At 45.7% G+C, this 27500-nt stretch overlaps 1 protein-coding gene across 50 annotated transcripts in view; it reads right to left on the bottom strand.

Moving 5' to 3' along the window:
• The window catches only part of LOC127911826 (sodium-dependent phosphate transporter 2-like), a 128966-nt gene that overhangs the window by 29859 nt on the left and 71607 nt on the right, over positions 1-27500 (bottom strand). For all 50 annotated transcript variants that reach the window (XR_008079554.1, XR_008079563.1, XR_008079565.1 and 47 more), the window contains 6 exons: positions 24602-24687; positions 24378-24474; positions 18775-18894; positions 12832-13071; positions 10448-11090; positions 6580-6765 (listed from right to left, as the gene is read on the bottom strand). Coding sequence is in view for 10 of the 50 variants with exons in the window: in XM_052479715.1 (XP_052335675.1) it covers positions 6580-6765; positions 10448-11090; positions 12832-13071; positions 18775-18894; positions 24378-24474; positions 24602-24687 (1372 nt within the window). In the remaining 40 variants the exon portion in view is untranslated. The remainder of the gene's footprint in view (positions 1-6579; positions 6766-10447; positions 11091-12831; positions 13072-18774; positions 18895-24377; positions 24475-24601; positions 24688-27500) is intronic.

The raw sequence follows: 27500 nt of genomic DNA, 5'->3' as shown, positions 1-27500 counted from the left end.
AATTTCCTGTTTCTCTATTGATGTCTACCCAACGTGGACCTGACAGAGACAATGGAACATTTTCAATGTTTTGGCAATTGAATGTTCACTATTTTTGGTCTTTGGAATTTCCATTATAAAGATATATTTCATTATGCATTTAATGTAAATAATGATATTCAAAACCGAAATAGAAAACAGATTTTTTTTTAGAAACGCCTTCAAAAAGCAGTCATCTTTCAGCACACCGTAACATAACCTTTAACCTTTTAAGATTCTTACAATTACAACTTCCACTTCAGGGAGTCATGTGACAGTCCTGATAGACTGGATATAGTACGTAAGTGTGTCTGTGGGGGGGGGGGCGAAGACGACACACTAGGTGCTCAAATGACTGACTCACTGCTTAAAACAAATTTCACACACACTCCAAAACACACATCAAAGCCACCCCCCCACAAAAAGAGAGGAGACAGGAAGATGCATGGTAATGGCCACTAGAGGAAGGAGAGTCTTTAGAGCGATAGAGAACCACAGCTAATTGTCCTTTATCCCCAGCAGACAGGCTGGCGGCTGATGGAGGCAGACGGGTGTGAGAACAGGGAAGGAGAGGGGGAAGGAAGGACACAAGGACCGATGGTAGGAGAGCAACAGAGAACAGGCAGTCTTTGTGAAAGACAATTTGTTCTTAACTGACTTGCCTAGTGAAATAAAGAGCGAGAGATGGCTAGAGAGGGGAGAGAGAGATGGCTAGAGGGGGGAGAGAGAGATGGCTAGAGGGGGGAGAGAGAGATGGTTAGAGAGGGGGAGAGAGAGATGGCTAGAGGGGGGAGAGAGAGATGGCTAGAGGGGAGAGAGAGATGGCTAGAGGGGAGAGAGAGATGGCTAGAGGGGCGGGAGAGAGATGGCTAGAGGGGGGAGAGAGAGATGGCTAGAGGGGCGGGAGAGAGATGGCTAGAGGGGCGGGAGAGAGATGGCTAGAGGGGCGGGAGAGAGATGGCTAGAGGGGGGGAGAGAGATGGCTAGAGGGGGGAGAGAGAGATGGCTAGAGGGGGGAGAGAGAGATGGCTAGAGGGGGGAGAGAGAGATGGCTAGAGGGGGGGAGAGAGATGGCTAGAGGGGGGAGAGAGAGATGGCTAGACGGGGAGAGAGAGATGGCTAGAGGGGGAGAGAGAGATGGTTAGAGAGGGAGAGAGAGAGATGGCTAGAGGGAGAGAGAGAGATGGCTAGAGGGGGAGAGAGAGATGGCTAGAGGGCGGGAGAGAGATGGCTAGAGGGGCGGAGAGAGATGGCTAGAGGGGGAGAGAGAGATGGCTAGAGAGGGGAGAGAGATGGCTAGAGGGGAGAGAGAGATGGCTAGAGGGGGAGAGAGATGGCTAGAGGGGGAGAGAGAGATGGCTAGAGGGGGAGAGAGATGGCTAGAGGTGCGGGAGAGAGATGGCTAGAGAGAGATGGCTAGAGGGGGGAGAGAGAGATGGCTAGAGGGGGGGAGAGAGATGGCTAGAGGGGGAGAGAGAGATGGCTAGAGGGGGGAGAGAGAGATGGCTAGAGGGGGGAGAGGGAGGGGGGGAATGAACTCATTGTGCAAAAGTGAAGAGAAGAGAAGCAGACAGAAATAAGAGCAATAGAGGGAGAGAGCGAGCGAGAAAAAGAGGGGGTAGTGATCGCAAGGGATAAAGAAGGAGAGAGAGAGAGTCTGGCTGGCATCCCTCTGCGGACTAGAGGCCAGACTCCCACTGCGGTGTTCCCTTTCCCAGAATGCAACACCATTGGCCCACTTCCTGCAGCTCTGTGATGTTCTTGCCAGGCCACCCCATCCTGTTTGACCAGGGCACATTCTATACTCTACTAATTAGTGTGGAGAAGAGAAGAGAAGAGAAGAGAGAGATATAGGGGGGCAGGGAGGTTAGAGCGAGAGAGAGGAGACAGAGAGAGAGAAAGGGAGATGGCGAGGCAGCAAGCGAGACAGGAAGAGAAAGAGAGATGGAGGACTAAGGCTGCTGAGCTCTCTGTTCTTTCAGGGATTTACACAAAGGGTTGGATCAGTTTGGCCTCCTTCTACTAGATGGATCCATGTGTGTCCGTCTGTGGGTCAAAGTGAGGTTAACATGAGCCCTGCTCTGCTGGGTTGACAAGGAAGAGACACACTTGTTTACTGACGACTACAGAGAATCCTGAAGCAGGTTCTAGTGAGGTGGGTAGGGTTCTAAAAAGCAGCGTTCTGGTGAGGTGGGTAGGGTTCTAAAAAGCAGCGTTCTAGTGAGGTGGGTAGGATTCTAAAAGCAGCGTTCTGGTGAGGTGGGTAGGGTTCTAAAAGCAGCGTTCTGGTGAGGTGGGTAGGGTTCTAAAAAGCAGCGTTCTAGTGAGGTGGGTAGGGTTCTAAAAAGCAGCGTTCTAGTGAGGTGGGTAGGGTTCTAAAAAGCAGCGTTCTAGTGTGGTGGGTAGGGTTCTAAAAAGCAGCGTTCTAGTGAGGTGGGTAGGGTTCTAAGAATGGCGAGGGGGAATAGTGCAGTCTCAAGGTTCTAAGAAGCAAAACTAGGATCAATCCCTCAGTAGGGTTCTATTGAGGATGTAGAACAGGGATGGGCAACGCCCCCTTTTTGTAGGCACCAATCCCCCCTCCATCAAAGTTGCCCATCCATGATCTAGATTCCAGAGGGTTCTAGAGTAGAGGGGTTCTATAGTGAGGATCAGGACAATAGAGTGGTTCAGTTCAGAAGACAAAGGGTTCACGCAGACTCATCAGGCAGTCAGACAGGCAGTCAGACAAGCAGTCAGACAGGCAGTCAGACAGGCAGTCAGACAAGCAGTCAGACAAGCAGTCAGACAGGCAGTCAGACAGGCAGTCAGACAAGCAGTCAGACAGGCAGTCAGACAGGCAGTCAGACAAGCAGTCAGACAAGCAGTCAGACAAGCAGTCAGACAGGCAGTCAGACAGGCAGTCAGACAGGCAGTCAGACAGGCAGTCAGACAAGCAGTCAGACAGGCAGTCAGACAGGCAGTCAGACAGGCAGTCAGACAGGCAGTCAGACAGGCAGTCAGACAAGCAGTCAGACAGGCAGTCAGACAGGCAGTCAGACAGGCAGTCAGACAGGCAGTCAGACAGGCAGTCAGACAGGCAGTCAGACAAAGTGTATGAAGAGGAAGTCTATGAGTTTGTTTGTGCATTCCACTCTACATGCACGAGTCTATCAATCTGAAACACCAAGTCCACTATGCCAGTATGTGTATGCATTGACATATCTGGGATTTCATATAGGCTACATACAGGTAACTGCCAAGATAAAGGAAACCTCAACATAAAGTGTCTTAATAGGGTGATGGGCCACTACGACCCAACAACTTCAATGAACTTTGGGCACAGATTCCACAGGTGTCTGCAACTCTATTGGAGGGATGAGACATCATTCTTCCACGAGAAACTCCAGAATTTGGTGATTTGTTGATGTTGGTAGAAAACACATTTGGTTACGTTAAAGGCTTATTCTAAAATGTATTAAAAAAGTGTTGTTCCTCATCAATCAATAACCCATAATGACATCACAATACCCCATAATGACATCACAATACCCCATAATGACATCACAATACCCCATAATGACATCACAATACCCCATAATGACATCACAATACCCATAATGACAAAGCAGAAACATATGTAAAGAATTTTTGGGCAAATTTCTATTAAAAGAAATTACTAGAATATCACATTTACATTAGTATTGAGAACATTTACTCAGTACTTTGTTAAAGCACCTTTGGCAGCGATCACAGCCTTGAGTCTTCTTGGGTATGACGCTACAAGCTTGGCACACCTGTATTTGGGAAGTTTCTCCCATTCTTCTTTGCAGATCCTGTCAAACTCTGTCAGGTTGGATGAGGAGCGTCGCTGCACAGCTATTTTCAGGTCTCTTCAGAGATGTTCGATCAGGTTCATGTCCAGGCTCTGGCTGGGCCACTCAAGGACATTCAGAGACTTGTCCCGAAGCCCTTCCTGCATTGTCTTGGCTGTGTGCTTTGGGTCTTTGTCCTGTTGGAAGGTGAACCCCCAGTCTGAGGTCCTGAGCGCTCTGGAGCAGGTTTTCATCAAGGATCTCTCTGTACTTTTCTCCATTCATCTTTCCCTCGATCCAGACTAGTCTCCCAGTCCCTGCTGCTGAAAAACATCCCCACAGCATGCTGATGCCACCACCACCATGCTTCACCGTAGGGATGGTGTCAGGTTTCCTCCAGACGTGACGCTTGGCATTCAGGCCAAAGAGTTCAATCTTGGTTTCATCAGACCAGAGAATAATGTTTCTCATGGTTCGAGTCCTTTAGATGCCTTTTGGCTAACTCCAAGCGGGCTGTCGTACCTTTTTACTGAGGAGTGGCTGCCGCCTGGCCACTCTACCATAAAGCCCTGATTGGTGGAGTGCTGCAGAGATGGTTGTCCTTCTGGAAGGTTCTCCCATCTCCACAGAGGAGCTCATTCTGAGTGACCATTGGGTTCTTGGTCACATCCCTGACCAAGGCTTTTCGCCCCTGATTGCTCAGTTTGGCCTGTCTAAACTATGCCAGATTCCAGGAAGAATCCAAACTTCTCCCATTTAAGAATGATGGAGGCCACTGTGTTCTTGGGCACCATCAATGCTGCAGAAATGTTTTGGTACCCTTCCCCAGATCTGTGCCTCGACACAATCCTGTCTCGGGGCTCTAAGGACAATTCCTTCAAACTCGTGGCTTGGATTTTGCTCTCACATGCACTGTCAATTGTGGGACCTTATATAGACAGGTGTGTTCCTATCCAAATCATGTCCAATCAATTTAATTTACCACAGGTGGACTCCACTCAAGGTTGTAGAAACATCTTAAGGATGATCAATGGAAACAGGATGCACCTGAGCTCAATTTCGAGTCTCATAGCAAAGGTTCTGAATACTTATGTAAATAAGGTATCAGATTTTTATTTTTAATACATTTGCAAGAATTTCAATAAAACTGTTTTTGCTTTGTCACTGTGTGATATATATTGATGATATATATTTTTTTAATCCATTTTAGAACAAAGCTGTAACGTAACAAAATGTGGAAAAAATTAAGGGGTCTGAATACTTTCTAAATGCACCGTCACCTTGTATCCCTCATTTACTTTAGTTTGGCAGTTACCTATATGTGTGTCTGTCATCCCACCTACCCATCCTCCCAGTCAGTCACATGCAGCCCTCCCTCCTCTCTCTCACCCGATGGGGGTGAGGTCCTAACCCATCCTCTCAGTCAGTCACATGCAGCCCTCCCTCCTCTCTCTCACCCGATGGGGGTGAGGTCCTAACCCATCCTCTCAGTCAGTCACATGCAGCCCTCCCTCTCTCTCACCCGATGGGGGTGAGGTCCTAACCCATCCTCTCAGTCAGTCACATGCAGCCCTCCCTCTCTCTCACCCGATGGGGTGAGGTCCTAACCCATCCTCTCAGTCAGTCACATGCAGCCCTCCCTCCTCTCTCTCACCCGATGGGGTGAGGTCCTAACCCATCCTCTCAGTCAGTCACATGCAGCCCTCCCTCTCTCTCACCCGATGGGGTGAGGTCCTAACCCATCCTCTCAGTCAGTCACATGCAGCCCTCCCTCCTCTCTCTCACCCGATGGGGGTGAGGTCCTAACCCATCCTCTCAGTCAGTCACATGCAGCCCTCCTCTCTCTCACCCGATGGGGGTGAGGTCCTAACCCATCCTCTCAGTCAGTCACATGCAGCCCTCCCTCCTCTCTCTCACCCGATGGGGGTGAGGTCCTAACCCATCCTCCCAGTCAGTCACATGCAGCCCTCCCTCCTCTCTCTCACCCGATGGGGGTGAGGTCCTAACCCATCCTCTCAGTCAGTCACATGCAGCCCTCCCTCCTCTCTCTCACCCGATGGGGGTGAGGTCCTAACCCATCCTCTCAGTCAGTCACATGCAGCCCTCCCTCCTCTCTCTCACCCGATGGGGGTGAGGTCCTAACCCATCCTCTCAGTCAGTCACATGCAGCCCTCCCTCCTCTCTCTCACCCGATGGGGGTGAGGTCCTAACCCATCCTCTCAGTCAGTCACATGCAGCCCTCCCTCTCTCTCACCTGATGGGGGTGAGGTCCTAACCCATCCTCTCAGTCAGTCACATGCAGCCCTCCCCTCTCTCACCCGATGGGGGTGAGGTCCTAACCCATCCTCTCAGTCAGTCACATGCAGCCCTCCCTCCTCTCTCTCACCCGATGGGGGTGAGGTCCTAACCCATCCTCTCAGTCAGTCACATGCAGCCCTCCCTCTCTCTCACCTGATGGGGGTGAGGTCCTTGCCCATGGTCTGGATCACCCGGCGCCCCCACACCCCCTCCCCACTCCTCTCTCACCTGATGGGGGTGAGGTCCTTGCCCATGGTCTGGATCACCCGGCGCCCCCACACCCCCCCCCACTCCTCTCTCACCTGGAAGGTGTGATGGGGGTGAGGTCCTTGCCCATGGTCTGGATCACCCGGCGCCCCACACCCCCTCCCCACTCCTCTCTCACCTGGAAGGTGTGATGGGGGTGAGGTCCTTGCCCATGGTCTGGATCACCCGGCGCCCCCACACCCCCTCCCCACTCCTCTCTCACCTGGAAGGTGTGATGGGGGTAAGGTCCTTGCCCATGGTCTGGATCACCCGGCGCCCCCAAACCCAGAGGCCGCAGCAGATGCCAACTCCCCCGTAGAACAGCAACCAGATGGGGGTGGCGGCGTCCTGCATCACCCCGCCTTGGTCATAGATCATCCACAGCGCCACCAACGGGCCGATGGCGTTACTGTAAGGGGGGGGGGTGTAGTTGTGTAAATAACATGTTGAACACTAGCTGAATGTCCACCATTGTTCCTGTACCCAAGAAAGGTAACTGAACTACACTGAACAACAATATAGACACAACATGTACAGTGTTGGTCATATGTTTCATGAGCTGAAATTAAAGATCCCAGAAATGTTCCATACGCAACAAAAACACTGTATTTCTATAAAATGTTGTGCACAACACAATAATATAATAATAATAATATAATAATAATATATATGCCATTTAGCTGACGCTTTTATCCAAAGCGACTTACAGTCATGTGTGCATACATTCTACGTATGGGTGGTCCCGGGAATCGAACCCACTACCCTGGCGTTACAAGCGCCATGCTCTACCAACTGAGCCACAGAAGGACCACTATGCCACAGATGTCTCAAGTTGAGGGAGTCTACAATTGGCCTGCTGACTACAGGAATGTTGCTGTTGCACCCGTCGCTGACTGGTGTATAAAACTGAGCACACAGCCGTGCAATCTCCATAAACAAAAACATAAAAATGGTCACGTTGCACCACAGACTGTCCAGGAGTTGGCGGATGCTTTAGTCCAGGTCTGGGAGGAGATCCCTCAGGAGACCATCCGCCACCTCATCAGGAGCATGCCCAGGCGTTGTAGGGAGGTCATACAGGCACGTGGAGGCCACACACACTACTGAGCCTCATTTTGACAAGTTTTAATAAGGACATTACATCAAAGTTGGATCAGCCTGTAGTGTGGTTTTCCATTTTAATTTTGAGTGTGACTCCAAATCCAGACCTCCATGGATTGATAAATTTGATTTCCATTGATCATTTTTGTGTGATTTTGTTGTCAGCACATTCAACTGTGTAAAGAAAAAAAGCATTTAATAAGAATATTTCGTTAATTCAGATCTAGGATGTGTTATTTTAGTGTTCCCTTTATTTTTTTGAGCAGTGTATATAGATTTTGGAAGGAGAAGTTCGACGAGCAGGTGTCCACATACTTTTGGCCATGTCGTGTGTATATTTTCACTCTGGATACCGATATTGCTCGTCCCAATATTTATATATTTCTTAATTCCATTCTTTTACTTTTAGATTAGTGTGTATTGTTGTGTATTGTTAGATATTACTGCCCTGTTGGAGCTGGAAACACAAGCATTTAGTTAGATATTACTGCCCTGTTGGAGCTAGGAACACAAGCATTTAGTTAGATACTACTGTACTGTTGGAGCTAGGAACACAAGCATTTAGTTAGATATTACTGCACTGTTGGAGCTAGAAACACAAGCATTTAGTTAGATACTACTGCACTGTTGGAGCTAGAAACACAAGCATTTAGTTAGATATTACTGCACTGTTGGAGCTAGGAACACAAGCATTTAGTTAGATATTACTGCACTGTTGGAGCTAGAAACACAAGCATTTAGTTAGATACTACTGCACTGTTGGAGCTAGGAACACAAGCATTTAGTTAGATACTACTGTACTGTTGGAGCTAGGAACACAAGCATTTAGTTAGATACTACTGCACTGTTGGAGCTAGGAACACAAGCATTTAGTTAGATATTACTGCACTGTTGGAGCTAGAAACACAAGCATTTAGTTAGATACTACTGCACTGTTGGAGCTAGAAACACAAGCATTTAGTTAGATACTACTGCACTGTTGGAGCTAGAAACACAAGCATTTAGTTAGATATTACTGTTGGAGCTAGGAACACAAGCATTTAGTTAGATATTACTGCACTGTTGGAGCTAGAAACACAAGCATTTAGTTAGATATTACTGCACTGTTGGAGCTAGAAACACAAGCATTTAGTTAGATACTACTGCACTGTTGGAGCAAGAAACACAAGCATTTAGTTAGATACTACTGCACTGTTGGAGCTAGGAACACAAGCATTTAGTTAGATACTACTGCACTGTTGGAGCTAGGAACACAAGCATTTAGTTAGATACTACTGCACTGTTGGAGCTAGGAACACAAGCATTTAGTTAGATATTACTGCACTGTTGGAGCTAGAAACACAAGCATTTAGTTAGATACTACTGCACTGTTGGAGCTAGAAACACAAGCATTTAGTTAGATACTACTGCACTGTTGGAGCTAGGAACACAAGCATTTAGTTAGATACTACTGCACTGTTGGAGCTAGAAACACAAGCATTTAGTTAGATACTACTGTACTGTTGGAGCTAGGAACACAAGCATTTAGTTAGATACTACTGCACTGTTGGAGCTAGAAACACAAGCATTTAGTTAGATATTACTGTACTGTTGGAGCTAGGAACACAAGCATTTAGTTAGATACTACTGCACTGTTGGAGCTAGAAACACAAGCATTTAGTTAGGTATTACTGTACTGTTGGAGCTAGGAACACAAGCATTTAGTTAGATACTACTGCACTGTTGGAGCTAGGAACACAAGCATTTAGTTAGATACTACTGTACTGTTGGAGCTAGGAACACAAGCATTTAGTTAGATACTACTGCACTGTTGGAGCTAGAAACACAAGCATTTAGTTAGGTATTACTGCACTGTTGGAGCTAGGAACACAAGCATTTAGTTAGGTATTACTGCACTGTTGGAGCTAGGAACACAATAATTTAGTTAGATACTACTGCACTGTTGGAGCTAGGAACACAATAATTTAGTTAGATACTACTGCACTGTTGGAGCTAGGAACACAATAATTTAGTTAGATACTACTGCACTGTTGGAGCTAGGAACACAATAATTTAGTTAGATACTACTGCACTGTTGGAGCTAGGAACACAAGCATTTAGTTAGATACTACTGCACTGTTGGAGCTAGGAACACAAGCATTTCGCTACACCCGCAATAACATCTGCTAAATATTTGTGTCACCAATAACATTTGAGTAATAACTCACTATAACTTATAGTGATGTGGATAACATACGATATGGTAGTTGTGTTATGATGAATGGTAGTTACTGTAGTGGGAGAGGGGAGTCGGTGTCAGGCAGGTTGCTTTCTAATTGAGAGGGGAGTGTGTCAGGCTGGTTGCTTTCTATTTGAGAGGGGAGTCTGTCAGGCAGGTTGCTTTCTAATTGAGAGGGGAGTCGGTGTCAGGCAGGTTGCTTTCTATTTGAGAGGGGAGTCGGTGTCAGGCAGGTTGCTTTCTATTTGAGAGGGGAGTCGGTGTCAGGCAGGTTGCTTTCTATTTGAGAGGGGAGTCGGTGTCAGGCAGGTTGCTTTCTATTTGAGAGGGGAGTCGGTGTCAGGCTGGTTGCTTTCTATTTGAGAGGGGAGTCGGTGTCAGGCAGGTTGCTTTCTATTTGAGAGGGGAGTCGGTGTCAGGCAGGTTGCTTTCTATTTGAGAGGGGAGTCGGTGTCAGGCAGGTTGCTTTCTATTTGAGAGGGGAGTCGGTGTCAGGCAGGTTCCTTTCTATTTGAGAGGGGAGTCGGTGTCAGGCAGGTTGCTTTCTATTTGAGAGGGGAGTCGGTGTCAGGCTGGTTGCTTTCTGTTTGAGAGGGGAGTCGGTGTCAGGCAGGTTCCTTTCTATTTGAGAGGGGAGTCGGTGTCAGGCTGGTTCCTTTCTGTTTGAGAGGGGAGTCGGCGTCAGGCAGCCGGAAGCAGGGGGGCAGCCGGAAGCAGGGGGGCAGCCGGAAGCAGGGGGGCAGCCGGAAGCGGCCGGGGGGGCAGCACCCACCTGACGTCGTTGCCTCCGTGAGCGAAGGATCCAAAGCATGCGGTGAGGATCTGCAGGAAGTGGAAGAGCAGGTAGACGGTCGGCTTGTCCTTATCCCCTTCATCCTCTTCTGCGGAGTCATCTAGTGGGATGGGAGCCCCGGGCGCCCCTGCCTCCTCGCCCCCCAGGTCAGACGCCAGCTTCATCTCCACGCCGCCCTCCTCCGCCTCGATCTCGGCCTCCGCCACGGCGTTACAGTACGACGAGTAACTATCGTAACGGACCCTCTTCTTGGTGTAGGACACGCTTCCCGACCTCTCCCCCTCCCCCACCAGCTTCTCGCTGTCCTCTCGGGCCTCTCGGGACTCGGAGCGGATCAGCGGCTGGACCGGCATGCCACAGATGGCGGCCGTGTAGCAGGTGTAACTGTTGTTGCGACGCAGCAGGCGGTAGTTGTTGTCTGGCGTGGGGGCGGAGTGGTCGTCCTCCAGTCGTCCCAGGTGGATCTTGTGGAGCAGGTCTTTGTAGAGACCAGAGTCCTTGTGAACCGTGTGGTACACCTGGCCGTCGCTGCGGATGTGTTCCCCACCGAAGGTGAAGCTGCCGTTGGACAGTGGGGACTTGGACATGGACAGGGTACCGTTGGTCATGGAGTGGGTCCGCCCTGGGGGAGAAGAGAGGAAAATAAACGTTTCGTCATACGCGTGGTATAAGGTCTGATATACCACAGCTGTCAGCCAATCAGAATTCAGGGCTCGAACCGCCCAGTTTATAACACAGTAAATATATCAGGCATACTAAACTAATATTATTATACTACATGTATAGTGGTCTGGGGAGCAGAGAAAGAAATAAGAAATACTAAATGTTAATATAGTAACTCTAAAAGTTAGTATGAGGTCATGGAGTGGGAGTGGCCTGGGTAGCAGGAGGAATGAGCGTGACAGAACTGCTCTGGTCTACTTTGCTCTGCTCTAAAATCAGAGGTGGTTTGGCGGTGAAGTACTATTGTCAGCGGGCCAACATGATCTTGTGGTGGACCCTCAAAGTCCATGGGTTAAAACCCCATGGTTCAGCCTCTCCTGTCTCTATACTGATGGACATCTGAAAGGTGAAGCCACTCCTGTCTCTATACTGATGGACATCTGGGACCTGAAGCCTCTCCTGTCTCTATACTGATGGACATCTGAAAGGTGAAGCCACTCCTGTCTCTATACTGATGGACATCTGGGACCTGAAGCCTCTCCTGTCTCTATACTGATGGACATCTGGGACCTGAAGCCTCTCCTGTCTCTATACTGATGGACATCTGAAAGGTGAAGTCTCTCCTGTCTCTATACTGACGGACATCTGGGACCTGAAGCCTCTCCTGTCTCTATACTGATGGACATCTGGGACCTGAAGCCTCTCCTGTCTCTATACTGATGGACATCTGGGACCTGAAGCCTCACCTGTCTCTATACTGATGGACATCTGGGACCTGAAGCCTCACCTGTCTCTATACTGATGGACATCTGGGACCTGAAGCCTCTCCTGTCTCTATACTGATGGACATCTGGGACCTGAAGTCTCTCCTGTCTCTATACTGATGGACATCTGAAAGGTGAAGTCTCTCCTGTCTCTATACTGACGTACATCTGAAAGGCGAAGTCTCTCCTGTCTCTATACTGATGGACATCTGAAAGGTGAAGCCTCTCCTGTCTCTATACTGATGGACATCTGGGACCTGAAGCCTAACCTGTCTCTATACTGATGGACATCTGGGACCTGAAGCCTCTCCTGTCTCTATACTGATGGACATCTGGGACCTGAAGTCTCTCCTGTCTCTATACTGATGGACATCTGGGACCTGAAGTCTCTCCTGTCTCTATACTGATGGACATCTGAAAGGTGAAGCCTCTCCTGTCTCTATACTGATGGACATCTGGGACCTGAAGTCTCTCCTGTCTCTATACTGATGGACATCTGGGACCTGAAGCCTCTCCTGTCTCTATACTGATGGACATCTGGGACCTGAAGTCTCTCCTGTCTCTATACTGATGGACATCTGAAAGGTGAAGTCTCTCCTGTCTCTATACTGATGGACATCTGAAAGGTGAAGTCTCTCCTGTCTCTATACTGATGGACATCTGAAAGGTGAAGTCTCTCCTGTCTCTATACTGATGGACATCTGAAAGGTGAAGCCTCTCCTGTCTCTATACTGATGGACATCTGGGACCTGAAGTCTCTCCTGTCTCTATACTGATGGACATCTGGGACCTGAAGCCTCTCCTGTCTCTATACTGATGGACATCTGGGACCTGAAGTCTCTCCTGTCTCTATACTGACGTACATCTGCGACCTGAAGACTTGTATTAGCTCCCCGGCAGGTAATGCCAAGGCTTTAGCTCAGCGGGCCAACTGACCGTAGACCCGTCCGTTGGGCAGGACAGTGCCTCCATTGGCCAGGCTGTTGAGCTCCCCGGTGGCCTCTCCTCTCCGTGACTCTCCTCCGGTGCCACCCGTTAACGGCAGCACAGCGTCATCAGTCATCTTGGCGCCCGGTAGCTCCTTGAACACGGGAGTGTCCTCCTCCTCCTCTGGGATCTGATCTAAGGACTCGTCTGAGATACGTGACAAGGCAGCGTGCTCCTTCTTCATGCGACCTGACCAGGGAGACAGCATCGTTAGACACGTATTTCCCCCGTTGCCTCCACTCACCAAAAAACAGAATAAAAAATAAATACAATTGTTTAGAAAAATATTTAAAAAATTGGGATGGTAAAGCATGTGTAAATTTAAATGACTATAACCATATACAGTTGACGTTTGGAAGTTTACATACACTTAGGTTGGAGTCATGAAAACTCGTTTTTCAACCGCTCCACAAATTTCTTGTTAACAAACTATAGTTTTGGCAAGTCTGTTAGGACATAGACTTTCTGCATGACACAAGTCATTTTTCCAACAATTGTTTACAGACAGATTATTTCACTGTATCACAATTCCAGTGGGTCAGAAGTTTACATATACTAAGTTGACTGTGCCTTTTAAACAGCTTGGAAAATTCCAGAAAATGATGTCATGGCTTTAGAAGCTTCTGATAGGCTAATTGACATCATTAGAGTCAATTGGAGGTGTACCTGTGGATGTATTTCAAGGCCTCCCTTCAAACTCAGTGCCCCTTTGCTTGACATCAAACAGTAGTACAAACAGTGGTACGCAAGTATAAACACCATGAGACCACGCAGCCGTCATACCGCTCAGGAAGGAGACACGTTCTGTCTACTTGAGATGAACGTACTCTGGTACGAAAAGTACAAATCAATCCCAGAATAATAGCAAACGCCCTTGTGAAGATGCTGGAGGAAACTGGTACAAAAGTATCTATATCCACAGTTAAACGAGTCCTATATCGACATAACCTGAAAGGCCACTCATCAAGGAAGAGGCCAATGCTCAAAAAAAGCCTGACTACGGTTTGCAACTGCACATGGGGACAAAGATCATTCTTTTTGGAGAAATGTCCACTGGTCTGATGAAACAAAAATATAACTGTTTGGCCATAATGACCATCGTTGTGTTTGGAAGAAAGGGGGAGGCTTGCAAGCCGAAGAACATCATCCCAACCGTGAAGCACGGGGGTGGCAGCATCATGTTGTGGGGGTGCTTTGCTGCAGGAGGGACTGGTGCACTTCACAAAATAGATGTGGATATATTGAAGCAACATCTCAAGACATCAGTCTGGAAGTTAAAGCTTGGTCGCAAATGGGTCTTCCAAGTGGACAATGACCCCAAGCATACTTCCAAAGTTGTGGCAAAATGGCTAAAGGACAATGAAGTCAAGGCATTGGAGTGGCCATCACAAAGCCCTGACCTCAATCCTATAGAATGTTTGTGGGCAGAACTGAAAAAGCTTGTGCGAGCAAGGAGGCCTACAAACCTGACTCAGTTACACCAGCTCTGTCAGGGGGAATGGACGTTATTGTGGGAAGCTTGTGGAAGGCTACCCGAAACGTTTGACCCAAGTTAAACAATTTAAAGGCAATGCTACCAAATACTAATTGAGTTTATGTAAACTTCTGACCCACTGGGAATGTGATGACAGAAATAAAACCTCAAATAAATGATTCTCTCTACTATTATTCTGACATTTCACATTCTTAAAATAAAGTGGTGATCCTAACTGACCTAAGACAGGGAATTTTTTACTAAGATTAACTGTCAGGAATTGTGAAATACAGAGTTTAAATGTATTTGGCTAAGGTGTAAGTAAAATTCCGACTTCAAATGTGTATATAGATAGATAGTTTGGAACTATATACAAGTATGTAGAAAATATAATGAAGCTATATATTTTTAAAAAATTGATAACTAACAATCACCAAAACCCTAACCTAACCCTAACCTAACCCTAACCAATCAAAAACCTATTCCAGAATGTTCCTAATTTCCCCTAACCAACCAGAATCTTAAATAGGTCTTACTCTTTCTAGCTAGCTGGGGTTCAGGGTTAGTGGGTTTAAAATGTTTCCTTTTGGCAAGGGTGGGGGGGGTGAACGTCCACATCGGCTGGCAGAAGCTGTTTGGTTTCAGAAGGGTACACAGTCTGAGGAGGCCAGAGACCGGGGTGGGGGGCTCTGTAGCGGGGGACTCTCGAGTCTTTTGTCTATCAAGGTTCAGTCAGTCTGGGTGTCCAGAGGGCTTTGAAGGCGGCGTGAGAAATAGACACAAAGGAGCTCTCAAATACTTACAGGCAGTGGAGGCTCCTCAGAGGAGGAAGGGGAGGGCCAGTGGTGGACAAATTACTCAATTATCATACTTGAGAGTAAAAGAAAAGTCACCCAGTAAACTACTACTTGAGAGTAAAAGAAAAGTCCCCCAGTAAACTACTACTTGAGAGTAAAAGAAAAGTCACCCAGTAATCTACTACTTGAGTAAAAGTCCCCCAGTAAACTAATACTTGAGAAAGTCACCCAGTAAACTACTACTTGAGTAAAAGTCCCTCAGTAGACTACTACTTGAGAAAAATTCACCCAGTAAACTACTACTTGAGTAAAAGTCCCCCAGTAAACTACTACTTGAGAAAAAGTCACCCAGTAAACTACTAATTGAGTAAAAGTCCCCCAGTAAACTACTACTTGAGAGTAAAAGAAAAGTCACCCAGTAAACTACTACTTGAGTAAAAGTCCCTTAGTAAACTACTACTTGAGTAAAAGTCACCCAGTAATCTACTACTTGAGTAAAAGTCACCCAGAAAACTACTACTTGAGAAAGTCACCCAGTAAACTACTACTTGAGTAAATGTCCCTCAGTAAACTACAACTTGAGAAAAAGTCACCCAGTAAACTACTACTTGAGTAAAAGTCCCCCAGTAAACTACTACTTGAGAAAAAGTCACCCAGTAAACTACTACTTGAGTAAAAGTCCCCCAGTAAACTACCACTTGAGAGTAAAAGGAAAGTCACCCAGTAAACTACTACTTGAGTAAAAGTCCCTCAGTAAACTACTACTTGAGTAAAAGTCACCCAGTAATCTACTACTTGAGTAAAAGTCACCCAGAAAACTACTACTTGAGAAAAAGTCACCCAGTAAACTACTACTTGAGTAAAAGTCCCGCAGTAAACTCCTACTTGAGTAAAAGTCCCTCAGTAAACTACTACTTGAGAAAAAGTCACCCAGTAAACTACTACTTGAGTAAAAGTCCCGCAGTAAACTACTACTTGAGTAAAAGTCCCGCAGGAAACTACTACTTGAGAAAAAGTCACCCAGTAAACTACTACTTGAGAAAAAGTCACCCAGTAAACTACTACTTGAGAAAAAGTCACCCAGTAAACTACTACTTGAGTAAAAGTCCCCCAGTAAACTACTAGAGTAAGTCCCCCAGTAAACTACTACTTGAGAGTAAAAGAAGTCCGCCAGTAAACTACTACTTGAGTAAGTCCCCCAGTAAACTACTACTTGAGTAAAAGTCCCCCAGTAAACTACTACTTGAGTAAAAGTCCCCCAGTAAACGACTACTTGAGTAAAAGTCCCCCAGTAAACTACTACTTGAGAGTAAAAGAAAAGTCCCCTAGTAAACTACTACTTGAGTAACAGTCAACCAGTAAACTACTACTCGAGTAAAAGTTTTAAAGTATTTGATAACAAAAGTATCAAAAGTAAATGTAATTGCTAAAATATACTTTTGAAGTATAATTTATTTCAACTTCCTTATATTTAGCAAATGGCACCATTTTCTTGTTTTTTTTATTTTATTTTATTTGCAGATAGCTAGGGGCACACTCCAACACTACAGACAAAGCATGTGTGTTTAGTGAGTCCGCCAGACCAGAGGCAGTAGAGATGACCAAGGATGTTCTCTGTTTAGTGAGTCCTCCAGACCAGAGGCAGTAGAGATGACCAAGGATGTTCTCTGTTTAGTGAGTCCTCCAGACCAGAGGCCGTAGGGATGACCAGGGATGTTCTCTGTTTAGTGAGTCCACCAGATCAGAGGCAATAGGGATGACCAGGGATGTTCTCTGTTTAGTGAGTCCTCCAGATCAGAGACAGTAGGGATGACCAGGGATGTTCTCTGTTTAGTGAGTCCACCAGATCAGAGGCAGTAGGGATGACCAGGGATGTTCTCTGTTTAGTGAGTCCTCCAGATCAGAGACAGTAGGGATGACCAGGGATGTTCTCTGTTTAGTGAGTCCTCCAGATCAGAGGCAGTAGAGATGACCAGGGATGTTCTCTGTTTAGTGAGTCCTCCAGATCAGAGGCAGTAGGGATGACCAGGGATGTTCTCTGTTTAGTGAGTCCACCAGATCAGAGGCAATAGGGATGACCAGGGATGTTCTCTGTTTAGTGAGTCCTCCAGACCAGAGGCAGTAGAGATGACCAAGGATGTTCTCTGTTTAGTGAGTCCTCCAGACCAGAGGCTGTAGAGATGACCAAGGATGTTCTCTGTTTAGTGAGTCCTCCAGATCAGAGGCAGTAGAGATGACCAAGGATGTTCTCTGTTTAGTGAGTCCTCCAGATCAGAGACAGTAGGGATGACCAGGATGTTCTCTGTTTAGTGAGTCCTCCAGATCAGAGACAGTAGGGATGACCAGGATGTTCTCTGTTTAGTGAGTCCTCCAGATCAGAGACAGTAGGGATGACCAGGATGTTCTCTGTTTAGTGAGTCCTCCAGATCAGAGACAGTAGGGATGACCAGGATGTTCTCTGTTTAGTGAGTCCTCCAGATCAGAGACAGTAGGGATGACCAGGGATGTTCTCTGTTTAGTGAGTCCGCCAGACCAGAGGCAGTAGAGATGACCAAGGATGTTCTCTTGATCAGTGCACATGACCCTTTTCCTGTCCTGCTAAGCATTCAAAATGTAGCGAGTACTTTTGGGTGTCAGGGAAAATGTATGTATATGTATGTAAAAATGTATGTAAAAATGTATGTAAAAAAAATACATTATTTTCTTTATGAATGTAGTGAAGTAAAAGTTGTCAAAAATATAAATAGCAAAGTAAAGTACAGATACCCCCCAAACAACTACCGTAAGCAGTACTTTTAAGTATTTTTACTGAAGTACTTTACACCGCTAGGGAGGACCATCCTGCTCAGTGAATTTCATAATAATAATAAAACTATTAAAAAAAAAAATGTAAAAATTATCTTTTTAAAAAACATTTTTTTTTTTAGATAAAACTATACAAAATACATCCAAGTCACCAAAAAAACGGATTAAAACATGTTGTTTTGCAATGAAGGTCTAACAGTAGCCTCAACTCCACCGTCAAGGCCAGTGGGGTCCAATAAAAACAGAACTGTTTTGCAGCGGTTGGACTAAATGACACCGGATCAGCTCGATGCAGGCAAGAGTGTGTCACCGTCACCTTGATTACTCTAATTTGTCTCTCGAAACCTGTGCAAATGTATTTATAAAGCCCTTCGTACATCAGCTGATATCTCAAAGTGCTGTACAGAAACCCAGCCTAAAACCCCAAACAGCAAGCAATGCAGGTGTAGAAGCACGGTGGCAAGGAAAAACTCCCTAGAAAGGCCAAAACCTAGGAAGAAACCTAGAGAGGAACCAGGCTATGAGGGGTGGCCTGTCCTCTTCTGGCTGTGCCGGGTAGAGATTATAACAGAACATGGCCAAGATGTTCAAATGTTCAGAAATGACCAGCATGGTCGAATAATAATAAGGCAGAACAGTGCACCTTGTTATAAACTTTAATTTGTAGGCTAGGTTGTAGCAACCTCATGATGCATATAGGGAGGATAAAAGTATCTTCCACACACACGCACACGCACACGCACACGCACACGCACACACACACACACACACACACACACACACACACACACACACACACACACGACAGTGACCTACTTGTTATCTTCCGTCTCATCCAGGGGCAGACAGCGAACCAGACCACGGCAGCACAGACCAGAGCCCCCGCCAGCGTGATCAGAGCTATAGCCCACACCGGTAACATCTCCAGACCTAGCACTGAGCGGGAGAGAGAGACACACACACACGTCGAAACAGAGTGGTAAAGCCCAGCAATGCAAAAACATAATTGAAGAAAGAAATCCCAGTCTCCACATGATAGACACTGGTATAGTGCTAGAAATAAAGATGGTGAAGCTCTTACATGGACCACCAGTCTAGTGTTAGGGCCAGGGTTAGGTTAAGTCTCAGTTCCTACATGGACCACCAGTCTAGTGTTAGGACCAGGGTTAGGTTAAGTCTCAGTTCCTACATGGACCACCAGTCTAGTGTTAGGACCAGGGTTAGGTTAAGTCTCAGTTCCTACATGGACCACCAGTCTAGTGTTAGGGGTTAGGTTAAGTCTCAGTTCCTACATGGACCACCAGTCTAGTGTTAGGGGTTAGGTTAAGTCTCAGTTCCTACATGGACCACCAGTCCAGTGTTAGGACCAGGGTTAGGTTAAGTCTCAGTTCCTACATGGACCACCAGTCTAGTGTTAGGACCAGGGTTAGGTTAAGTCTCAGTTCCTACATGGACCACCAGTCTAGTGTTAGGACCAGGGTTAGGTTAAGTCTCAGTTCCTACATGGACCACCAGTCTAGTGTTAGGACCAGGGTTAGGTTAAGTCTCAGTTCTTACATGGACCACCAGTCTAGTGTTAGGGCCAGGGTTAGGTTAAGTCTCAGTTCTTACATGGACCACCAGTCTAGTGTTAGGGGTTAGGTTAAGTATCAGGTCTTACATGGACCACCAGTCTAGTGTTAGGGCCAGGGTTAGGTTATGTCTCAGTTCCTACATTGACCACCAGTCTAGTGTTAGGGCCAGGGTTAGGTTAAGTCTCAGTTCCTACATGGACCACCAGTCTAGTGTTAGGACCAGGGTTAGGTTAAGTCTCAGTTCCTACATGGACCACCAGTCTAGTGTTAGGACCAGGGTTAGGTTAAGTCTCAGTTCCTACATGGACCACCAGTCTAGTGTTAGGACCAGGGTTAGGTTAAGTCTCAGTTCTTACATGGACCACCAGTCTAGTGTTAGGACCAGGGTTAGGTTAAGTCTCAGTTCCTACATGGACCACCAGTCTAGTGTTAGGACCAGGGTTAGGTTAAGTCTCAGTTCCTACATGGACCACCAGTCTAGTGTTAGGACCAGGGTTAGGTTAAGTCTCAGTTCTTACATGGACCACCAGTCTAGTGTTAGGACCAGGGTTAGGTTAAGTCTCAGTTCCTACATGGACCACCAGTCTAGTGTTAGGACCAGGGTTAGGTTAAGTCTCAGTTCTTACATGGACCACCAGTCTAGTGTTAGGACCAGGGTTAGGTTAAGTCTCAGTTCCTACATGGACCACCAGTCTAGTGTTAGGGGTTAGGTTAAGTCTCAGTTCCTACATGGACCACCAGTCTAGTGTTAGGGGTTAGGTTAAGTCTCAGTTCCTACATGGACCACCAGTCTAGTGTTAGGGGTTAGGTTAAGTCTCAGTTCCTACATGGACCACCAGTCCAGTGTTAGGACCAGGGTTAGGTTAAGTCTCAGTTCCTACATGGACCACCAGTCTAGTGTTAGGACCAGGGTTAGGTTAAGTCTCAGTTCCTACATGGACCACCAGTCTAGTGTTAGGACCAGGGTTAGGTTAAGTCTCAGTTCCTACATGGACCACCAGTCTAGTGTTAGGACCAGGGTTAGGTTAAGTCTCAGTTCTTACATGGACCACCAGTCTAGTGTTAGGGCCAGGGTTAGGTTAAGTCTCAGTTCTTACATGGACCACCAGTCTAGTGTTAGGGGTTAGGTTAAGTATCAGGTCTTACATGGACCACCAGTCTAGTGTTAGGGCCAGGGTTAGGTTATGTCTCAGTTCCTACATTGACCACCAGTCTAGTGTTAGGGCCAGGGTTAGGTTAAGTCTCAGTTCCTACATGGACCACCAGTCTAGTGTTAGGACCAGGGTTAGGTTAAGTCTCAGTTCCTACATGGACCACCAGTCTAGTGTTAGGACCAGGGTTAGGTTAAGTCTCAGTTCCTACATGGACCACCAGTCTAGTGTTAGGACCAGGGTTAGGTTAAGTCTCAGTTCTTACATGGACCACCAGTCTAGTGTTAGGACCAGGGTTAGGTTAAGTCTCAGTTCCTACATGGACCACCAGTCTAGTGTTAGGACCAGGGTTAGGTTAAGTCTCAGTTCCTACATGGACCACCAGTCTAGTGTTAGGACCAGGGTTAGGTTAAGTCTCAGTTCTTACATGGACCACCAGTCTAGTGTTAGGACCAGGGTTAGGTTAAGTCTCAGTTCCTACATGGACCACCAGTCTAGTGTTAGGACCAGGGTTAGGTTAAGTCTCAGTTCTTACATGGACCACCAGTCTAGTGTTAGGACCAGGGTTAGGTTAAGTCTCAGTTCCTACATGGACCACCAGTCTAGTGTTAGGGGTTAGGTTAAGTCTCAGTTCTTACATGGACCACCAGTCTAGTGTTAGGACCAGGGTTAGGTTAAGTCTCAGTTCCTACATGGACCACCAGTCTAGTGTTAGGACCAGGGTTAGGTTAAGTCTCAGTTCTTACATGGACCACCAGTCTAGTGTTAGGGCCAGGGTTAGGTTAAGTCTCAGTTCTTACATGGACCACCAGTCTAGTGTTAGGGGTTAGGTTAAGTATCAGGTCTTACATGGACCACCAGTCTAGTGTTAGGGCCAGGGTTAGGTTATGTCTCAGTTCCTACATTGACCACCAGTCAAGTGTTAGGGCCAGGGTTAGGTTAAGTCTCAGTTCCTACATGGACCACCAGTCTAGTGTTAGGACCAGGGTTAGGTTAAGTCTCAGTTCCTACATGGACCACCAGTCTAGTGTTAGGACCAGGGTTAGGTTAAGTCTCAGTTCCTACATGGACCACCAGTCTAGTGTTAGGACCAGGGTTAGGTTAAGTCTCAGTTCTTACATGGACCACCAGTCTAGTGTTAGGACCAGGGTTAGGTTAAGTCTCAGTTCCTACATGGACCACCAGTCTAGTGTTAGGACCAGGGTTAGGTTAAGTCTCAGTTCCTACATGGACCACCAGTCTAGTGTTAGGACCAGGGTTAGGTTAAGTCTCAGTTCTTACATGGACCACCAGTCTAGTGTTAGGACCAGGGTTAGGTTAAGTCTCAGTTCCTACATGGACCACCAGTCTAGTGTTAGGACCAGGGTTAGGTTAAGTCTCAGTTCTTACATGGACCACCAGTCTAGTGTTAGGACCAGGGTTAGGTTAAGTCTCAGTTCCTACATGGACCACCAGTCTAGTGTTAGGGGTTAGGTTAAGTCTCAGTTCTTACATGGACCACCAGTCTAGTGTTAGGACCAGGGTTAGGTTAAGTCTCAGTTCCTACATGGACCACCAGTCTAGTGTTAGGACCAGGGTTATGTTAAGTCTCAGTTCCTACATGGACCACCAGTCTAGTGTTAGGACCAGGGTTAGGTTAAGTCTCAGGTCTTACATGGACCACCAGTCTAGTGTTAGGGCCAGGGTTAGGTTAAGTCTCAGTTCCTACATGGACCACCAGTCTAGTGTTAGGGGTTAGGTTAAGTCTCAGTTCCTACATGGACCACCAGTCTAGTGTTAGGGCCAGGGTTAGGTTAAGTCTAAGTTCTTACATGGACCACCAGTCTAGTGTTAGGGGTTAGGTTAAGTCTCAGTTCCTACATGGACCACCAGTCTAGTGTTAGGACCAGGGTTAGGTTAAGTCTAAGTTCTTACATGGACCACCAGTCTAGTGTTAGGACCAGGGTTAGGTTAAGTCTCAGTTCCTACATGGACCACCAGTCTAGTGTTAGGACCAGGGTTAGGTTAAGTCTCAGTTCCTACATGGACCACCAGTCTAGTGTTAGGACCAGGGTTAGGTTAAGTCTCAGTTCCTACATGGACCACCAGTCTAGTGTTAGGACCAGGGTTAGGGTAAGTCTCAGGTCTTACATGGACCACCAGTCTAGTGTTAGGACCAGGGTTAGGTTAAGTCTCAGTTCCTACATGGACCACCAGTCTAGTGTTAGGACCAGGGTTAGGGTAAGTCTCAGGTCTTACATGGACCACCAGTCTAGTGTTAGGGGTTAGGTTAAGTCTCAGGTCTTACATGGAGCGCCAGTCTAGTGTTAGGGGTTAGGGTAAGTCTCAGGTCTTACATGGAGCGCCAGTCTAGTGTTAGGACCAGGGTTAGGTTAAGTCTCAGGTCTTACATGGACCACCAGTCTAGTGTTAGGGGTTAGGGTAAGTCTCAGGTCTTACATGGAGCGCCAGTCTAGTGTTAGGGGTTAGGGTAAGTCTCAGGTCTTACATGGAGCGCCAGTCTAGTGTTAGGACCAGGGTTAGGGTAAGTCTCAGGTCTTACATGGAGCGCCAGTCTAGTGTTAGGACCAGGGTTAGGTTAAGTCTCAGGTCTTACATGGACCACCAGTCTAGTGTTAGGGGTTAGGGTAAGTCTCAGGTCTTACATGGAGCGCCAGTCTAGTGTTAGGGGTTAGGGTAAGTCTCAGGTCTTACATGGAGCGCCAGTCTAGTGTTAGGGGTTAGGGTAAGTCTCAGGTCTTACATGGAGCGCCAGTCTAGTGTTAGGGGTTAGGGTAAGTCTCAGGTCTTACATGGAGCGCCAGTCTAGTGTTAGGGGTTAGGGTAAGTCTCAGGTCTTACATGGAGCGCCAGTCTAGTGTTAGGGGTTAGGGTAAGTCTCAGGTCTTACATGGAGCGCCAGTCTAGTGTTAGGACCAGGGTTAGGGTAAGTCTCAGGTCTTACATGGAGCGCCAGTCTAGTGTTAGGACCAGGGTTAGGTTAAGTCTCAGGTCTTACATGGACCACCAGTCTAGTGTTAGGGGTTAGGGTAAGTCTCAGGTCTTACATGGAGCGCCAGTCTAGTGTTAGGGGTTAGGGTAAGTCTCAGGTCTTACATGGAGCGCCAGTCTAGTGTTAGGGGTTAGGGTAAGTCTCAGGTCTTACATGGAGCGCCAGTCTAGTGTTAGGGGTTAGGGTAAGTCTCAGGTCTTACATGGAGCGCCAGTCTAGTGTTAGGGGTTAGGGTAAGTCTCAGGTCTTACATGGAGCGCCAGTCTAGTGTTAGGGGTTAGGGTAAGTCTCAGGTCTTACATGGAGCGCCAGTCTAGTGTTAGGACCAGGGTTAGGGTAAGTCTCAGGTCTTACATGGAGCGCCAGTCTAGTGTTAGGACCAGGGTTAGGTTAAGTCTCAGGTCTTACATGGACCACCAGTCTAGTGTTAGGGGTTAGGGTAAGTCTCAGGTCTTACATGGAGCGCCAGTCTAGTGTTAGGGGTTAGGGTAAGTCTCAGGTCTTACATGGAGCGCCAGTCTAGTGTTAGGGGTTAGGGTAAGTCTCAGGTCTTACATGGAGCGCCAGTCTAGTGTTAGGGGTTAGGGTAAGTCTCAGGTCTTACATGGAGCGCCAGTCTAGTGTTAGGGGTTAGGGTAAGTCTCAGGTCTTACATGGAGCGCCAGTCTAGTGTTAGGGGTTAGGTTAAGTCTCAGGTCTTACATGGAGCGCCAGTGTAGAGGATGGAGAAGGCGTTGATGCCGATCGTTGAGGCGTAAAACACTGGCAGGGCACGGAGACCGTTGGGGACAGGGTCATCCTGAAAACACACACACACACACACACACACACACACACACACACACACACACACACACAGGTCAGCACAGACACGTACACACACAGAGAACTGCAAATAGTGTATAATGTGACTACTGGTAACTCACCTTACTGAGGATGAAGTGTCTGATGAGGAAGAAGAGGAACCCCGACATCAGTCCAGACAGCAAGGGAGAGATGAACCAGGACGCAACTTGGAGGAAGGAAGAGAGGGGCAGGCTGGGTAACGTAGTCATAAGGTCATGTTTTAGAGATTTGATTCGGATCACAAACTGAAAGATGTACAAATCACCTTGTATCCTGAATAACTACTAATTTTGGGATTAGACCACAGACCCGAGAAGGCTGGGCAATGAAGTCATAAGACAGTAGTCAACCCTATCCCAAAGCATGCTGGGTAACGTGGACAAACAGTCAACCTAACATAGGTTCCATATAAGACTCGGTCATAGGGCTGGGCGATACGGCCAACATACATCACCATTTCCCCCCCCCCCCCAAATAAAAACGATATTTTTATGGTTTTGAATAATCAAGGTTCTGAATTGCTTTATGAGTTGTGCATTACCCGGCCACACACTTATTTTAAACGGGTCTCAAATCTGATTGATGAAACAGTATAAAACAACAACTTCAACCACAAGTTGATCTCGTTGTAAAACATTTCCACACTTCCACGTTTTTAGATTAACTAACTTCTTGGTGATGAGTCGGTTTTGATACGAACGCTTCTTTTAGTAAGAATACTTGTTTACGTTACGTTTATGAGATGAGATGCAAATGAGATGTAATTTTTAACCAAATATTGCAATTGCCATTTGACTAGTGATTTAGATTAAACTGGAGTATCACATTGACATAAGTATTCAGACCCTTTTACTCAGTAATCTGTTGAAGCACCTTTGGCAGCGATTACAATCTCGAGGCTATTTTCATGTCTCTCCGGTTCAAGTTTGAGCTCTGGCTGGGCCACTCAAGGACATTCAGAGACTCGTCCCAAAGACACTTCTGCAGTGTATTTTTTCATTTTTAAAATATTTTTTAATTTGACCTTTATTTAACTAGGCAAGTCAGTTAATTAAGAACAAAATCTTATTTTCAATGACAGCCTACCGGGAAACAGTGGGTTAACTGCCTTGTTTAGGGGCAGAACGACAGATTTGTACCTTGTCAGCTCAGGGATTTGAAATTGCAACCTTTCGGTTACAAGTCCAACGCTCTAACCACTAGGCTACCTGCTGCCCCGTGTTGGCTGTGTGCTTAGGGTCATTGTCCTGTTGGTCGGTGAATCTTCACCCCAGTCCGAGGTCCTGAGCGCTCTGGAGCAGGTTTTCATCAAGGATCTCTCTGTACTTTTCTCCATTAATCTTTCACTCGATCCTAACTAGTCTCCCAGTCAATCTTGGTTTCATCAGATAAGATAATCTTGTTAGTCATGGTCTGAGAGTCTTTAGGATCATACTGTAGGGTATATATAGTATTATACGGCAGGGTATATATAGTATCATATGGTAGGGTATATATAGTATTATACTGTAGTGTATATATAGTATCATACTGTAGGGTATATATAGTATTATACTGTAGTGTATATATAGTATTATACTTTAGTGTATATATAGTATCTTACTGTAGGGTATATATAGTATCATACTGTAGTGTATATATAGTATCATACTGTAGGGTATATATAGTATCATACTGTAGTGTATATATAGTATCATACTGTAGGGTATGTATAGTATTATACGGCAGGGTATATATAGTATCATATGGTAGGGTATATATAGTATTATACTGTAGGGTATATATAGTATTATACTGTAGTGTATATATAGTATCATACTGTAGGGTATATATAGTATTATACTGTAGTGTATATATAGTATTATACTTTAGTGTATATATAGTATCTTACTGTAGGGTATATATAGTATCATACTGTAGTGTATATATAGTATCATACTGTAGGGTATATATAGTATTATACTGTAGTGTATATATAGTATCATACTGTAGGGTATATATAGTATTATACTGTAGTGTATATATAGTATCATACTGTAGGGTATATATAGTATTATACTGTAGTGTATATATAGTATTATACTTTAGTGTATATATAGTATCTTACTGTAGGGTATATATAGTATCATACTGTAGGGTATATATAGTATCATATGGTAGGGTATATATAGTATCATACTGTAGGGTATATATAGTATTATACTGTAGTGTATATATAGTATCATACTGTAGGGTATATATAGTATTATACTGTAGTGTATATATAGTATCATACTGTAGGGTATATATAGTATTATACTGTAGGGTATATATAGTATTATACTGTAGGGTATATATAGTATCATATGGTAGGGTATATATAGTATCATACTGTAGGGTATATATAGTATCATACTGTAGGGTATATATAGTATCATACTGTAGTGTATATATAGTATCATACTGTAGTGTATATATAGTATCATACTGTAGTGTATATATAGTATTATACTGTAGGGTATATATAGTATCATACGGTAGGGTATATATAGTATTATACTGTAGGGTATATATAGTATCATACTGTAGTGTATATATAGTATCATACTGTAGTGTATATATAGTATCATACTGTAGTGTATATATAGTATCATACTGTAGGGTATATATAGTATCATACTGTAGTGTATATATAGTATCATACTGTAGTGTATATATAGTATCATACTGTAGGGTATATATAGTATCATACTGTAGGGTATATATAGTATCATATGGTAGGGTATATATATAGTATCATACTGTAGGGTATATATAGTATCATACTGTAGTGTATATATAGTATCATACTGTAGGGTATATATAGTATCATACTGTAGGGTATATATAGTATCATACTGTAGGGTATATATAGTATCATATGGTAGGGTATATATAGTATCATACTGTAGTGTATATATAGTATCATACTGTAGGGTATATATAGTATCATACTGTAGG

The sequence above is a fragment of the Oncorhynchus keta genome, chromosome 25 (genome assembly GCF_023373465.1).
Source record: "Oncorhynchus keta strain PuntledgeMale-10-30-2019 chromosome 25, Oket_V2, whole genome shotgun sequence".
Taxonomy (NCBI): domain Eukaryota; kingdom Metazoa; phylum Chordata; class Actinopteri; order Salmoniformes; family Salmonidae; genus Oncorhynchus; species Oncorhynchus keta.
This window is presented reverse-complemented; position numbering and strand designations above follow the sequence as displayed.